Consider the following 15,254-nt stretch of genomic DNA (forward strand, 5'->3'; position numbering starts at 1 on the left):
CTGTAAAAGTAGGTAGAGGTGGGTTTTGCATGAATGAGTGTTTCATGCAAATGACAAGCTGTCTCCTTAAAATGAAATGAGATTTTTTTTTTTCCAGCTATAATGACAGCCATGCTGTCATGTTAATCTTTAATGATTAGGAGAAAAAAGAAGGAAAATCAATGATGTTCTCTGCTTCAATTCAAAATATAACAGGAAACATTAAAAGTAGCCATAAATACTGTATATAGTTGTAGATGCAAAATTTAAAGCATAATCAAGTTTTAGACTGTTGATCATTTTTTAAAAATGGTGTAATTGAAGCCTTTTCATCAAATGATTGCTAATCTCTGCAACAGTACAGTGATTGTTAATGATATTTTATGTGCTGTTTCTAAAAATATTTTTCATAAAACAGGGACAATGCTAAAATATCATTAATAGAAAATACTTCCAAAACTTCTGTTTGCCTAATTCATAAATTCAGACTCAGCCTCAGGCAATATTAAAAGAAGACTCCATCTGTTTACCAAGTCTAACACTTTGTGTGATTAGAAGCAAATGGCATCAGTTTTGGAATTAGAGTCAAAGATGACTTTTCTAAGAGTGATTGATTACTGTCTGGCTGAATGTGGTCCTTTGGGACATTTTCATATCTGATCAAAATCAGAAGGTCTGAACAGCTATTATTCAGTCTGCTTTAATTACAGATTGAAAACAGAAAAGAAAAAAGTAGTTTTAAAGATTTCATAAAAGAAGACTCCTTTACCAGTATTAGCTATTTACTATTATCTCCTGTTTTGGAAGCAGTGAGAGGTGCAATTTTGAGCAAGCTGTTCAAAAGGCAAAGAACTTAGTTTTAGCAATCTTACTCAGAAAAGCTCTAAATGAAAATCAGCATGGTTTGTCTGATTGTAAGGGGAAGCTGCAAGGTTTCTTCATAGGATAAGAAGGAATATCTGTTGGTTCTCTCTTCAGTTTTCACTCTGGCTTGACATATATATACTGAATGTTACCAAATGAAAGCCTGGGAGAAGATAATGTTCTTAAAGAGCAGATGACTAGTTAGAGTTTCTATATTTTCTCTCTTGATGGGCAAAGATACCTAGATCTTAAAATCTAACTGGTTCTTAAAAAAAAATCTAAATTCAACCTTTTTCAATTCATTTAGGACATAGTTTCGTCTTACCTATGGTGACATTTTGTGTATTGCATGTTTTTAGTTTTGAAGGAAAATGACCTATTATTTGTTTACCTGATAAAGAACCTGATGATACGGATGTTAAGAGGTAAGAAATGATTGGAAGTGAAGGTAGACAAAGGCAAGAAAACATTCTTGAAATGATGCCTGATTTCTTGCTGCTCTCTTCCATTTTTTTCCAGCTGTAATTTAAATCTATGAAATTTTATCAGTGTAAAGCAAAAGAAATACATGGGTGGCTTGGCTTAAGCTCTGCTTTCAGCCACCATTATGTAAATGAAGAGTGGCTGTGACTACAGTGGAAAGAGGGTGAGAAGGCAGGATGTGATTATGGTCATACCCAGCTGTTAATTTTAATTTTATTAAGTTCCATGGAAATGATGTACACAGACAAGCAAAAAAAAAAAAAAAAAAAAAGCAAGGATAATTTAATTTATGATGTTCTGATATATGGTATTTTTATTGAACATTTCTGGTTAAATGCAGCTGGTTAAATGCTGCTTACTTTCAGCTTAGACCTACTTCTCTAACAAATTATTTTCTAAGTAATAATACAATCATTCAGTAATTGGTACAACTAAATGTTCTGGGAAGTTACTCTCACCTGTGTAGAGGCTTGTTCTAGTCTTTTTAAAGACATTCTCAGTTTAAATAATGCCCAGATTTCTATGATTTGATATGTGTTTAAATATTCTAAGGCCCTTTATTTTGGGACTTTATAAAAATGGATACTTTCCTGGAGTGCTGAGCATAGTGTAGGAATGGGTGTATGGACCAAGTCTCGCGTTGCTTGAAACTCCTGTTGAACTGAATAAAAACTGAGTTGAACCATGGGTAAAAAAGGCATTCTTGTAGCATGCATAAGAGAAGACAAGTGCCATCTGTTATTAAAGATAAAAAATAGTTAATCCAAACAAGAATACTGTCATGTGCTCAGCTGACATACTTCTAGTTTGCATTTATGTATCCCTGTTGCTGGAGGGAGTAAAGTAGTTGTTGAATGAAAATAATAAGAATGGAAAGCTTTTCGTCTTGACAGCAGTTTCACCACTGGGGTTTCCAAGTTCATTTTTCCCCTTCCCTTCCTTCCTATGAAAACATTTTTTTTTTTTTGTGATTACACTTAGTATTCCCAGACAGGAAAATTTCCAGCTAATGCACTCTGAGCCATGAATTCTTACATATTCTTTGAGCAAGCACATTTCTTGCTCAATTACTTGCAGGATCACAGTCTTTAAAATAAGACCAGCTGAAACTGGAGCCCTAAAAACTTACCTAACACTTCTTTAAGACAAAAGCTTAGGGCATTTTGTTTCTTTTAATGGCATATTTGGTCCAACTTGCTGTTTACACCCTTTATTGTGAACCATGTCTTGAAATACTGTGCAGCCTTTCTGAAAATATGATGATATGAATGAAGAATGAATAAGAATGAATGAATTACAAAAGCAAAAATCTTACTTAAGCTGTTGTGGTTTTGGTAGTGTAAGAAGTGGGCATTAAAGCTGAGAAACACTTCAAGATTTAGCTCAGTATTTATAGGGGACTATTTTATTTTTTTCTCTTTCCCATACATGTTTAATAGGGATATCTATCAAATTTAGGCCATAGCTTTGCAGTTCTTTTATTATGACTCCTAGAGGCCGACTGTGTCTGAAAGGGATACATGATTTTATAGTATTAATATTGTTATTTCTTATTGCTTTTAAAATAAAGAAGGAATTCAAAGAAAATCATTATCCAAGTAAGATTTTCTCAACTCCAGTTTCTTGAAAAATTAAGTAGGATGGATTTTATTTTGAACAGTGCCATTCTGAAATGTTGCAATATTCTTTTGTTGTATCTAACTTCTTTTTAATTTTCTCCAGAGATCAAAAATAGCAGTGTATGAAAAGATGTGGACCTACATGAGATCAGCAGAGCCATCAGTGTTCACTAGGACTACTGCAGAGGGAGTAGCTCGTGTCCGCAAATCCAAGGGCAAGTTTGCCTTCCTGCTGGAGTCCACCATGAATGAATACATTGAGCAACGAAAGCCATGTGACACCATGAAAGTGGGAGGAAATCTGGATTCGAAAGGCTATGGCGTAGCCACACCGAAGGGTTCTCCATTAAGGTGGGTGGAATAGTATAACAATATAACATGTGTTGTTATAGTATTCCACCTTCCCTGATGTCCCTGATATAGTTCTTTTTGTTTTGTGTGTGAACATGGTATGTTATTTTTCTTTTCTTCCATTTCTTTTTTTTTTTTTGATCAACAAAGGTAACAGTTTCTAATTGCAATATGAATTAAACAGCTTTAGTTGGCATATCTTTCAAGGCCATATAAAAACCAAACTGGTTGAACACTAGCTGCTCAGCCTCAATGAAAGTAACATCAGCTGTTCAATTTCATCAGCTTTTTCACCAGATTCAACCCTATAGACCAGTATTATGCCTACATTATCTGCATCAGTATCTGCATCAATAATATGCCTACCTTTTATGTTTTGCTTATTGGTCTTGGCTGCTAATTTCTGAATAAGAAGCTGCTTGTAACACATGTTTTTCAAATGTCAACACTTAGAAGCAATTATTCCTTCATTAAAGCAACTTTATTAAAGCATTTTTAATAAAGCACCTTCTTATTTAGAAAAGAAAAGAAAGTTTGTGTTTCTAGCATTATGTATTTCAGTACTGCCTTCAAACTCACCAGTATTTCATTAACATGGTATCAAACTCATTCAGTCAAGTAGGACAGTTTTGATTTACAGACAGAACATCATCTGCTTTTTATTCAAATTGTCAGGGAAACAGAAGCGAAGGTATTTCTAATATATTGCTATCTCTTTCTGTGTTTCAGAAAACCTAGAAGTGGTAGGCAGCCCTGCAGTTATGAGTAGAGCTGCTTTTCCTGCAATTCAGATAGTAAAGAAAAGCCCATTGTTGACACAGTCATGCTTTACTATGCCAAAGCCTGGGCAAACTTTTTAGGAATCATCTTAGCTGCTGTCATATATATCCTAGCAGTAGGCCATTTGCTCTAAGCATGCTTTATGGTGCTCTTTAGTCTGTGCCACTCTTTTCAGCACAGTATCCAACACTAACAACAAGAGACAGCCTATTATAAATGAGCATTATTAGCCAGTGGAAGTTGGTTTGTATTGAATTTGGGTTTATTACAGGCTTGTTCAGTTGGCTAGATAAAAATAACTAGGACTAATGGGATGGAGACATAAGGCAGTTAGACGCAGAAAGAAGAGGACCTAGTAAGAAAGAAAGGAGAGGAAGGAGAGGAAGAACATAGCCATGACTGTAAAGATGAAGTGTAAAATCTCAGCTCCATCCAAGCTAATAACCAAGCTCTCATATGTTTCAGGTCACAATTTGGTCTAATTGGGCAACAGCAACTTTTATTAGGGTGTTCGACAGCACTTACTTTTCACATCTTGAAACATGTCTAGAAAAGAGGCTTAGGGGGAATCCTACCCAAAATGAAAATCGGACAAAATGTTCTTTCAAGCTGTCTCGACTGGCTGCCAATGTCAATGCCTTTCCTGAGCCTTTCTCTCATATGTGCTAAGCTGCTTGTTCTCCTGCTGAATCAGATCCATTGCACCCCATTCCCTCTCCAGCTCCACTGACAAAACCTCCAGCCACATATCAGTGCTGCTCATCCATTAAAAACATTAAGTGACTCACTTAATGTTATGGACAAAAATAAAGAACAAGCAACACCTCACATACATACCACCTCCTTTATATAATGTCTATAGACACTAGTGCTGAGTGAAGAGGAGTAAAGCTTCCCACATGCTTTTGAACAGAAAAGACAACTTTGTGTTAGACCCAGATGATTATTGGCTAATATTAATTCCCTACTCAGATGTAATTTTTAACTGCATGCTTCAGTATTTTCTAAATTGCTTTAAATTGTAAAATGTGCTGGTTTGATTGTATCTCACATGGTGGTGTTTCTGTTACTGATCAGATGACTTATGTAACTGCTCCCTACACAGATAATTGCAAATATTGAACATGCAGTTTGAAATTCATGAAGGGCAGATGAGCTAAGTTCATTACATAAATTAGTCAAAAGACATAATTTGCTATGGGAGTTGTAAATTCTTTATTTTATTTGATAATCATAATTTTATTTGATAATCATAATTTCCTATTTGAGTTATGTGTAGACCACAAATTACTTGATGTAGTTCACAAATAACTGCAAGTAACATATAAATGTTAAACATTCACATTCTATCTTGGGCTGTTCAGGACTAGGGAAAAAATATCATTTTTTTCTGTTGAATTATTCATAGCAAATTATTCACTATGCTCATTGAACACCTATTTCACTTGAGATATTTTGGTCTTAATCCTCCTCCTGCTTTCAATGACTATTGTAAATCAGGAGTTTCTATACTGAAAATGTAGTAACAGCTGCATAAAATCAATATAAGTGTATGGAGAATGAGACTATCTATTTTCACACATATAACACTGAGAGAAAGTACAGTAACCTCCTGCATTACATAATCAGACTTCTGCGTGTACTATAAGACTGGCGATGGTTCCCTACCATCACATTACTGGACTCACGTTCATTACAGAACAGGTTTTCATCACTTCACTCATGAAGATGAAATCCACCTGTCAGAGTGATCAATAGACTTGGTCTCTCTGTTGCTCATGACCCAATGCATGAGCAGGATAGTGGATTTCAATTTGAAACTCTTCCTTAGTGGGCTCCATGCCACACTCCTGCAGTGTTCAACCAGTAGCTATTGGCTAATTTTCATGAACTGTTCTCAGTGCTGGTGGAGTATTAGGATTCATGCATATCACTGGACAGAAGAGAATGGGAAATGCCTGATGTGTGTTTCTTTTATGCCCACCAGGCAGTACCATGTTACACATCAGGTATGTCTCCTTCCTTCCTTCCTTTTCAGTGATATGCATTTCTATATAAAGTGGTAAAAGACTGGCATATTTGAAAAGGAATGTGGGATTGAGGGCAAAGGCTGTCATCAAAACAAAAAATGATTTTCTCTCATGATACTACCCAGCTGTCCCTTCTGCTTTCTCTTCCTACCACGGTAGGTATCTGTCCAAAACTACTGTGTAGTAATCAGTGTAAAATAATGAGTTTTATTCTTCTTAAGGTGGTATTTTCAAAGTTGGTTAAGAGAGTGCTGCTTGTCTTCTAAGCAAGACCTGCCTTTGTAAACGTGGTGTCATTAGAAGACATTCTCATGGCCAGACTTCTGGCCATTTTGGAGTGCCACTGACTTGTCTGCCTTGTCGCTTGCAGTAATCTGTGTTTCTAGAGGGTAGTACCTGGAGATCTTGTGCTATTCAAGTCCTATGCCTTGCATGTCTGTACTTTTCTGTTTTAGATATGTAGGCATCATAAACAAGTCTGAGTAGTGATGAACATAAAAAGAGTTCTCTTCTCTAAGAGGTAATGAGAAAGAAAGTAGGGGCAATATTGCCTTAAAAGTACCCTGAAAGCTTTTCGTACTTTGTGTGACTTGAAGCTGCTTGATGCAAGGAATGAATGGCAGTTAAGCTGAAAAATCAGGAGCTGTCATTACTGTTTCTGTGACTGTTTTAAATAAGGGCACTGGGCTAGCCTGTCCAACAGTCCACAGCATGCAGTGTGAATGAGCAAAAGCTGGTCAGGTCATGAGTGTCTGGTGAGATACTTTGAGTCCTGACAGATAAGAGTGGCAGGATTAGATCTAACTGAATAATAAACTGTTGTGAATAGACATGCTGATGTATTTTACAGACTAGTGATGGTTATTAACCAATCTGATGCAATCCAGAGCTACATTAAGTTCCCGCTAATGCAATTACAGTTAATGTTTATATATATGAATCTCTGATTTTACATTTCATTATGCAGGGCTTTTTTTTATTTTTTTATTTTTTTTGGTAGTAAAGAAATAACTCTGGTTTGGCTTTAGACAGAAATGTGTATGTTCTAGAGAGGAAGAAGAAAAGGGCCACATGCTCATAACCCATTGTTCTTTGCAATGTGACAACTGGTGACATGAACTGACTCTTTACATCTGCTAAAGTGCCAGTTCTTTACCTATTCTTTACTGTGTTTGTATTAACATGTGGTAGGAAACTTGTGAAGTGCATCAGTGAAGCAGGTGATGTGAATGTACTTTCCTGATCATTTTAGCAATTGGTGTGAACTGCAAAAGTATGGAGTGAATGAAGCTATGGGTTTTAGTTTCCATTCCTTGCAAAGAAAGAGTGTCCCGGAGAGTGTTGGGAATGGATTTGCTTGTTTGATAATAATTGTGCAATACCTGAAAGAGATTTATCCTAGAGACAAAGGCTGTGTTGTGGAGGGATCTTTTCCTTGTTAATTTGTGAGCTTATGTAAATAAGGTAAAAATCTGTTAAGAGAATCTTGGCAGGAGAGAGGGAAGAGGGGAGCTTTATAATCTATCATCCTGATCTCAGTGACTTTAGCTAGTCTTCTGGATCTACCATGAAACTTGTTTTCTCGAAGTACGTCTTTAAAATTGCCACCCTTTCATTGCTTAGTTTCAGTGTGGTACTTCAGCTGACAATGCTTTTCAAGTTTATATCCAGTACAGTCCATTGGTCAGAAATATAGGATTGGGGGCAAACTTACTTTGGTGGTGCATGCACATTGACCCAAAATGCTGGCAGACCTTACATAATATTGGATATTCCTTATTCTTTGTTTTGGACGTGTTTCTCATCGATCTGAAACAAGCTTGGGAAAATAAGAGTAAATCTGATAGTATAATTTCTTGTGATGGGAACATTGAACTTTTTGTCAAATTCTGTCCTTGATGTTTTCAGAGACTGGAGTATAAGGAGCTTATTGTAGGAGCAATTCCCAGGTCATCATTCACTGTCAAAGCTGTTTATTGTTAACTTAACACATTATGCTGAGATGGTATCAGTTTCCATTTCTACCCTGGTTTTATAGATCAGTGAACTCTATGAGAAATGAATCAGAGTCATTACGCAGTATTCACCTATGAGGATAGACAAAAATGTTTCCACTGAAACTTCTTGCATTCTTTAGTTTCTTCTGATTTCTATAAAATTGGATTGGTGTGCACAAAAAATGCGTATAGTAGTGACAGATTTCCACTGAGTAATGGGCGAACTAAGAAAAATTGTTGGAGCTGACCACCAAGATAACTTCTTTCACTAATGTTTTCCCAACTTTTTGTACTGTGAAAATCAATTAATCCTCACAAAACTAGAATTTTCTCATGAGTGAATTTTCCTTGTCTTAGTTCTGCTGTATCATAAAGTAACCAATTTCCCTGGACCGGTATTTGTCGTACCCCATATTTTTCCATTTTCAAAGTACTTCACTGGAGACTTTTTTTTAACCAATATCACTGATTCAGCCATTTTAGCATGTGGTCTTTCTACATTTTTCACTCAACAGAGTGTCAAATTTCTAGAAAGGTATAGAAATAAGCAGTGGTAATGTACACTTGGGTCACCATAGCCAGGTCCATGTCCTTGGGAGCACTGTTCTGGCAGTTCAGGGAGAAAAATGGGTCTCTTCTCTGATAAATTGTTCAGTCAGTTAGCAATGCTGGAATCTAAAGACCTCTCCAGAGCATCCTGAACACAAGCAACCTCCACAGTGAGGAGTGATACAGAGGAAGTAAGTTCAATTTCTTTCAAATATTTCTCTTGTCTTACTAGAATCCCTAGTCTTGCCCATAATCAATATTATCCAGCTGTTCTTCATAGAGGCAATGATTTCAGCAAAGTGCTGAAGGTGCTAGAAACTGACGATATTTATCTTTGATGTAGAGAAGATATAGATGCAGCTGGTGTGATAATGGAGGTTTGATGGTAAGAATGTATGAGAACTGTGAAATTACTGAGTTTGGCCTTTACTCTTTCCAAACCAGAAACTCTTTCCACTAGAAAATGCTTCATTAGTCTCCATGCTGCTGCACTCAGTGCACTTTCTCTGTTCTAGCAAAAAACCATCAATATATCTTTGAAGTACTTCAAAGAACCATCCATGATCTACCTTGCCCTGTAAAGCCTATTTCTCCATTGCCACTTCCAGGAATTTTTTCCCTCAGACTTCAGGGGGAATTGATAATTGAACAAAGCTCTCTGTGGTCTGGAGAAGAGACCCAAACACCACAAGAATTGGTTGTGTTGTGCTTTCTGTTTTCCTACACTGTGAATGACATGCAATGCCATTGTCTCCAGACAACGCTACTCTGAGAAGCCCAGCTCACGGTTTAGTCACAAAAAGTCACAGTCTGACACTTCTGCTCATGTCTTTCTGTACCGTACTCCGGGGATGGTCCCAGGGATTTTAATTAGACTAACTGTGAAACAAGGGCTCCAAGGCAGAAGTGAAGGGACAGATTAAGCTGGAGATACTGCAGTAATGAGTGCAGTGATGCATGGTCTGGAAACAGGAATAAAACTATTGCCTAGAAATGTATTTTGTATATAAATGTTGCAATGGCAATAGGTATTTTTAAATTGGCTGTGGATGTCAGTACAAGAGGTGACTATACTATTCTGTCCCTTCAGCTTTGTCGCTGGCTTAACAGCGCAGTGAAGACATTTTTTTTTTCTTTCTGTTTTCTTTTTTTAGGAGATATTTATACAGGATCCTTGTCCTTCTGATATTCAGCAATTACTAAAGGTAGAACTTCTGTGCTGCATTATAGAAGCACTGTTTTGGCCATCCATGGTACTCGGTGCCAGAATAAGTTTTATAACAAGCTGATTTTTTACAGTCCATCAAATGCAAACAGAGTAGGAGCTTCAGACTTTCAAATATGAACAAATGAAATTTGTCAGGCTGTTCAGTCCTGTGTCAGGTAAAAAGAGACAAATATGTAAACATCATCAATGCACTTCCCTACAGCTGTCAGTGAAGACCAGAATCTCTCAAAAATACTGATACCACTGCTGTAAGCACTTGTCATTGACTTTCACAAAAGTTTCCCAAGGTGCTTGACAACCATTAACCCCCAGAGAATCCCAGTGGGACGCATAAGTGTTATCATTGTTTCCAATCTATAGATGCTCTGAAGAACAGGCTCTGCTTCTTGGCACTTCAGAATAAATTTCTCCTGCCCTTTTCACTGCCATTTCCACAATCCCTTGTAAAGCAGCTCAGCAGAGGGCAAGATGCAGCCCATTATATTTTAACAATGCGGCTAGTTATTCTTTCTCTTTTCTTTTCATTACAACTCTCTGGCTGTTTCGGTGTCAATTCCCAGGAAATTGCTAGGTTTCAGAATATGTATTTATTAAGGGCACAAGCCAGTTACCCTTTGAAGTTGATGGTAAAGTTCCCACTAAGTAAAAGGCCTTTCCCGCTAAGATAATAATTGTCCAGGCAAATTGTAGGTAGACTATAGAAAGAGAGCAGGCCACTGAAAGGCCTCTCAGCAGCTTGTAACAATACCTCCCGATGTATCTGACATTTGAGAAACAAATAGCACCTTAAAAACAGTTTGCCATTAAATCGTGTGATAGCTGCAGAACTGCCCACTTCCAAATGACAGTAAGTACTAGATAGACTCCTGAAAGACAAAAAAGACCATTTTGTCTTTTCTACACAGCTTTGCTTCTTGTGAGAAGTTCCAGCCCAAAAGCTGGAAAAAGTTTCTTTTACTTTTCATTGGACCTGTATCTTAGACTAGTGTGCTGTGTCACAAGGTAGGCTTTACGGAGGGAATGAACATCCCGGAATGCAGAGTGAAAAAATGTTCCAATAAAAAAGCACAAAACAAGATTCAGAGGCCTGGAATTGACATCCAGCTTAGTCACCAGCTTCCTGAGCTGTTTTAACGTATTATTTAAGCTACTCTGTGTCTTGGCATGACACTTTTAAAATGAGGCTATTTCTCTGCATCACCAAAATGTTCATAAAATGGTCAGGTTCCAGATAAAAATGGCCATATATGCATCTAGCTAAACAACATGAGTTTAAAAGCTTGTGTAATAAAATGGTGACTTGTCAATAGCTATTTCTTTGAATTGGTATACATTGTGTATGTTAGGAATTGGTTTCCAAACTTTTATTCACAGCTGTCTCTAGATATCTTTTTCTCAAGTCTTGCTATATTTTTATAGATAGAAGCCTTACCCCCAGTTTTCTTCCTTCCTCCCTCCACTCCCAATTAAGTCCTTGAGTAAGAATTCAATCAAAGCAGAAAAGGGATTTAGTTCCTGTTTAACATCTGTGTGAAGGAAGAACCAGCTCTCCTGTATCCTTCGTTCCTAGCACCAGGGATGGGCGAGGCCTGCAGGTGAGAGCTGTCTGAACATCTGGCAGCCCATCTGTTACCTCCATAATAGGCATTCTGTGTACATAATTACACATTAGGCTCTTTCCAATCTATTGCTTCTATGTTTCAATTTAGCGAAACCAAAATTTGCAACCATGGTTGTCTTAAGTGAGGCTCTTACATTTAAAATGAGACCTTTAGCTCCCTTGATATCGATTTAGGCACCTGATTTTGCACACAGCAGTGTGGAAATTCTTTTTATAGCATTTTTTGCTGTGTCATTTGCATGAATCAGATCTATTTCAGATCTTAAAGCTTTGAGTCTACAGAAAAAACTCAGTGGACCCAGCTGGAAATCTGGGAGTTACTTCCTACAGAATATCTCAACTTTTTGTGAAAAAGTCAAAATTCCAGTTGCCAAAATTCTTCATATTTTTATGAAATACAACAATTCTTCATATTGTCATATAGACAATTCTCCATATTCTTTTTTTTTTACATTTTCAGCCAATATTTTTGAATTTGAAGTTTTCCAGAACAGCTTTTTACTGCCTAGAACACAAACCAGTGTAAAAGACAGGATGTAGGCTGATGGTCAGTTCTTTATTAGTATTAATTAAAAGATTGTGTCCTTCTGTGTGCAAAGCTGTGTGACAAACCTACATTTAGTTTTTATGCACTCTGTGAGACCCATCGCCTCAGGTTTTTATCAGTAAATGTTAGTGTTTTAATTATATTTTGACTTTACCTGCTAATAAGGTGTTTTTCTTTTAAATCTTCATGAATACTTGACAATTAGTTCTAGTTGTGCAGGGTTGAATATTGTGAACTCAGGCTATGAAAGTGTAGTTGAAAGTAAGCAGAAAGTCATCACAGTTTCCTGAGGACTTAAGATATGTTCCTGTCAGAGCTAAATAAACAGGCTGCTGCTTTCTATATCTCTTTCAGACAATGGGCAATTTTCCAAAATAGTTTCCAGTTAGAGTGCATTTAGTTCATCCAGTTCGTGAGCCACAAGAGAAGATATTATGGCATCAAATAAAATAATTGCAAACATCTAGGCCACATCTAGACTACTACATCCTCTTTCACCCCTCCTAATTTAAGAAAAAAAATCAATAAACAAGCTATTTCAGTGGAGGGCCATCAAGACGGTTGGGAGCTGAGACATTTGCCCTGAGAGGAGAGGTTGGGGGAGCGGGGCTTGTTCAGCCTGGAGCAGAGATGGCTTCAAGAGCACCTGACAGCAGCTCCTCAGTGCTTCCAGGGAAGACGTGAAGGAGATGGAGCCAGGCTCTTCACAGCAGTCTGGGGGGAGGACAAGGGACAATGAGCATAAGTTGAAACTAGGTTCATGCTAGGTGTAAGGAGAAGCTTTTTCTCCATGAGGACAGTCAGGCATTGGCACAGGCTGCCTAGAGAGATTGTGCAGTCTCCATCCTTGAAGATTTTCAATAACTGACTGGATCAAGCCCTGAGCAACCTGATCTGACCTCAGAGCTGATGCCTGTGTGACCGGGAGGTTAGACCAGAGGCCTCCTGATATCCCTTCCAACCTGAATTATCCTGTCATCCCATTGTGCCAATGATAGAGGTGAAAAGGGCATCTCCAGCCATCACATTCAACACCATTGGAACACCAGGAATATTTTGAAAATGGAAGGAGCTTACAGAGCTGGATGTTTAAGTTTCCTTCCTAGCAGATCTTCTCCCCAACATGTGAAAAAGCTGTTCTTAATCAGCTGGCTTCAGTTATGATTTCTCTGAATCAAATGTCAATCAGCTTGTTCTCATCTAAATCCCAATCTCATGCTGGGAAAGCAAAAGAGAATAGGTTATCTGAATTTAATGAATGGAGTGGCAGGGCTTTGTATCTCTGCTTTCCAAGGGCACAGGAACCTTAACTTCCCAACTGACCTCATATAGTTGCTGAATGATTGACCATCATGGGCCTTTGTGGAACCTGTAACAAGGGGTCAAAGGAGGGAAGAGTTCTTTGATTATGTGAGGCAGATCACTCAGGTTGGCTCTCACTTTTGGAGGGTATGTAGAAAACTCAGGAATATCTCACATTTAAAGACTGAGTTGAAAGAATTTGTATGGATATTTAAGCTTAGCCTATCACTAAGAAGTAAGTGATTCCCGTAGGGAGGCCAGAAGATTAAATTCTATAGCCAGATTGAACAGTTGCCTAAAAAGGTCCAAAGGTTTCTGAGAGTCAATGAAGTGTGGTTAACTGAGTGCAAGACTGGAAGTCATGTCGTACTGATGAGCTTAATTATGATCCTGCCTCTGATCTCCTGGGAGTCTTGAAGGAAGTCTGTTCACCTTCTGACTTTAATTTCACCTTTGCAAATTGAGGATAATGACAATTGCCCATCAGCCTCAGAGGGATATAGTGAAGATTAATAACCTAATGTTTACAGTGCTGTGAATATATAAAGTCCTTTCCTGTTTCAGGTGTTTGCATTATTATTTCAAATCCATGGAGTTGTGTGACTCAAAATCAAGCCCATAATACACTTCTCAGTGTCTTTGATCAAAGAGACTGTTTCGGAGACAAGACAATAGGGAACTATCAACTAACGGTTTCTTAAACATGGTCTAATGACCAGATGGTATTCTGTCTTCCCTTTAGGAAGCATTAGCAGAAATCTCCATCACCAATGGACCCTATTGCCTCCTGCTTGTTTTTATTAAACATGGGAGCATGTATTCAGGACCAATAATTACATTAGTTGGTCTCCATATCTGTTGTGGAGCTCTATTAGTAATTTCCATGCCTTGTTTTCTCTATTGCCTGGTTGCTTGTGTTTGAAACATTACAACTATGAATATTACTGTATTACCTTGACTGTGCTTAGCTCTAACTGGTATGAGTGTTGGTGCATTTGCATTTCCTGCTATGTACATCGCTGTACCGATGGCAGCAGCATTATATAGCTGGTTGCCAGAGGGACTGGATTGCCCTTGTCTGATAATTTCACCTGATCTTGGACTGATGTTCAGCTAGCTCCAGGGCATTTTAATTATCAGAACACAACTATTGGACCAACCATCTCATCTGGTTGCTGGCACCACTTTTGTTTGTCTCAACCTATCAGATCTTCCTCATTAACTTCTGCAATCATATTCTGACAGAAAGTCCTAGGAACTCTTCCAGCTAATCCACATTTTGGCTGCTGACCAAATAAGGCTTTATATGACACAACTGTAATTGCTTCATTTGTATGGTATTGATCTGCCATTAGGCAAGACACAAGCCAGCATTTCAGTAAGGCTCAAGTTATGCGGTATTATTTATTGTTTGCATTGCAGTTGCAGCTAGAGTTCCCGCCTGGGGAATGGACCCCCTGTGTTCCTCTCAGGCCCTGCTTCTAATTAAAATAATGGACTTCAAAGTGTTTGCTTTATAATTAGACCAAGAATTAAGAAACCATCTCTTAGTAGGGATCTTTCCATTTATTGATGTCTTTCTAATCCTTTTTGCAAAAAGAACATCAGTATGAAGTCCCAGAAAAAAACATGTAGCAATGTAGAAATCTCTCCTGCCTCTTCTCGGTCTAATTCTAAATTTGAAAACAGTATATCAGCCATGATGTTCTTATTAGTTAATGGTCTGTTTCTGGCAACCATAAAAATCAGGCATCCAAGCTGATTTCTCAGTGTTACCAATTGCTTTTGACACAGTGGCCTTGTTATGTTAATACCTCTGTGGACACTGAAGTCAATGAATGAATTCACTCGGAAGCAAACTGCATTTTTGCCCTATAGCTTTCCCATGTGGGGTTACCTTCATC

General features: G+C 37.7%; 1 protein-coding gene across 1 annotated transcript in view; it reads left to right on the plus strand.

The window, feature by feature from the left end:
* GRIA4 (glutamate ionotropic receptor AMPA type subunit 4) overlaps positions 1 to 15,254 on the plus strand; it is a 240,939-nt gene that overhangs the window by 195,184 nt on the left and 30,501 nt on the right. The window contains exon 13 of the mRNA XM_067289632.1: positions 3,049 to 3,296. Coding sequence (XP_067145733.1) covers positions 3,049 to 3,296 — 248 coding nt within the window. The remainder of the gene's footprint in view (positions 1 to 3,048; positions 3,297 to 15,254) is intronic.

The sequence above is a fragment of the Apteryx mantelli genome, chromosome 1 (genome assembly GCF_036417845.1).
Source record: "Apteryx mantelli isolate bAptMan1 chromosome 1, bAptMan1.hap1, whole genome shotgun sequence".
NCBI classification, from domain to species: domain Eukaryota; kingdom Metazoa; phylum Chordata; class Aves; order Apterygiformes; family Apterygidae; genus Apteryx; species Apteryx mantelli.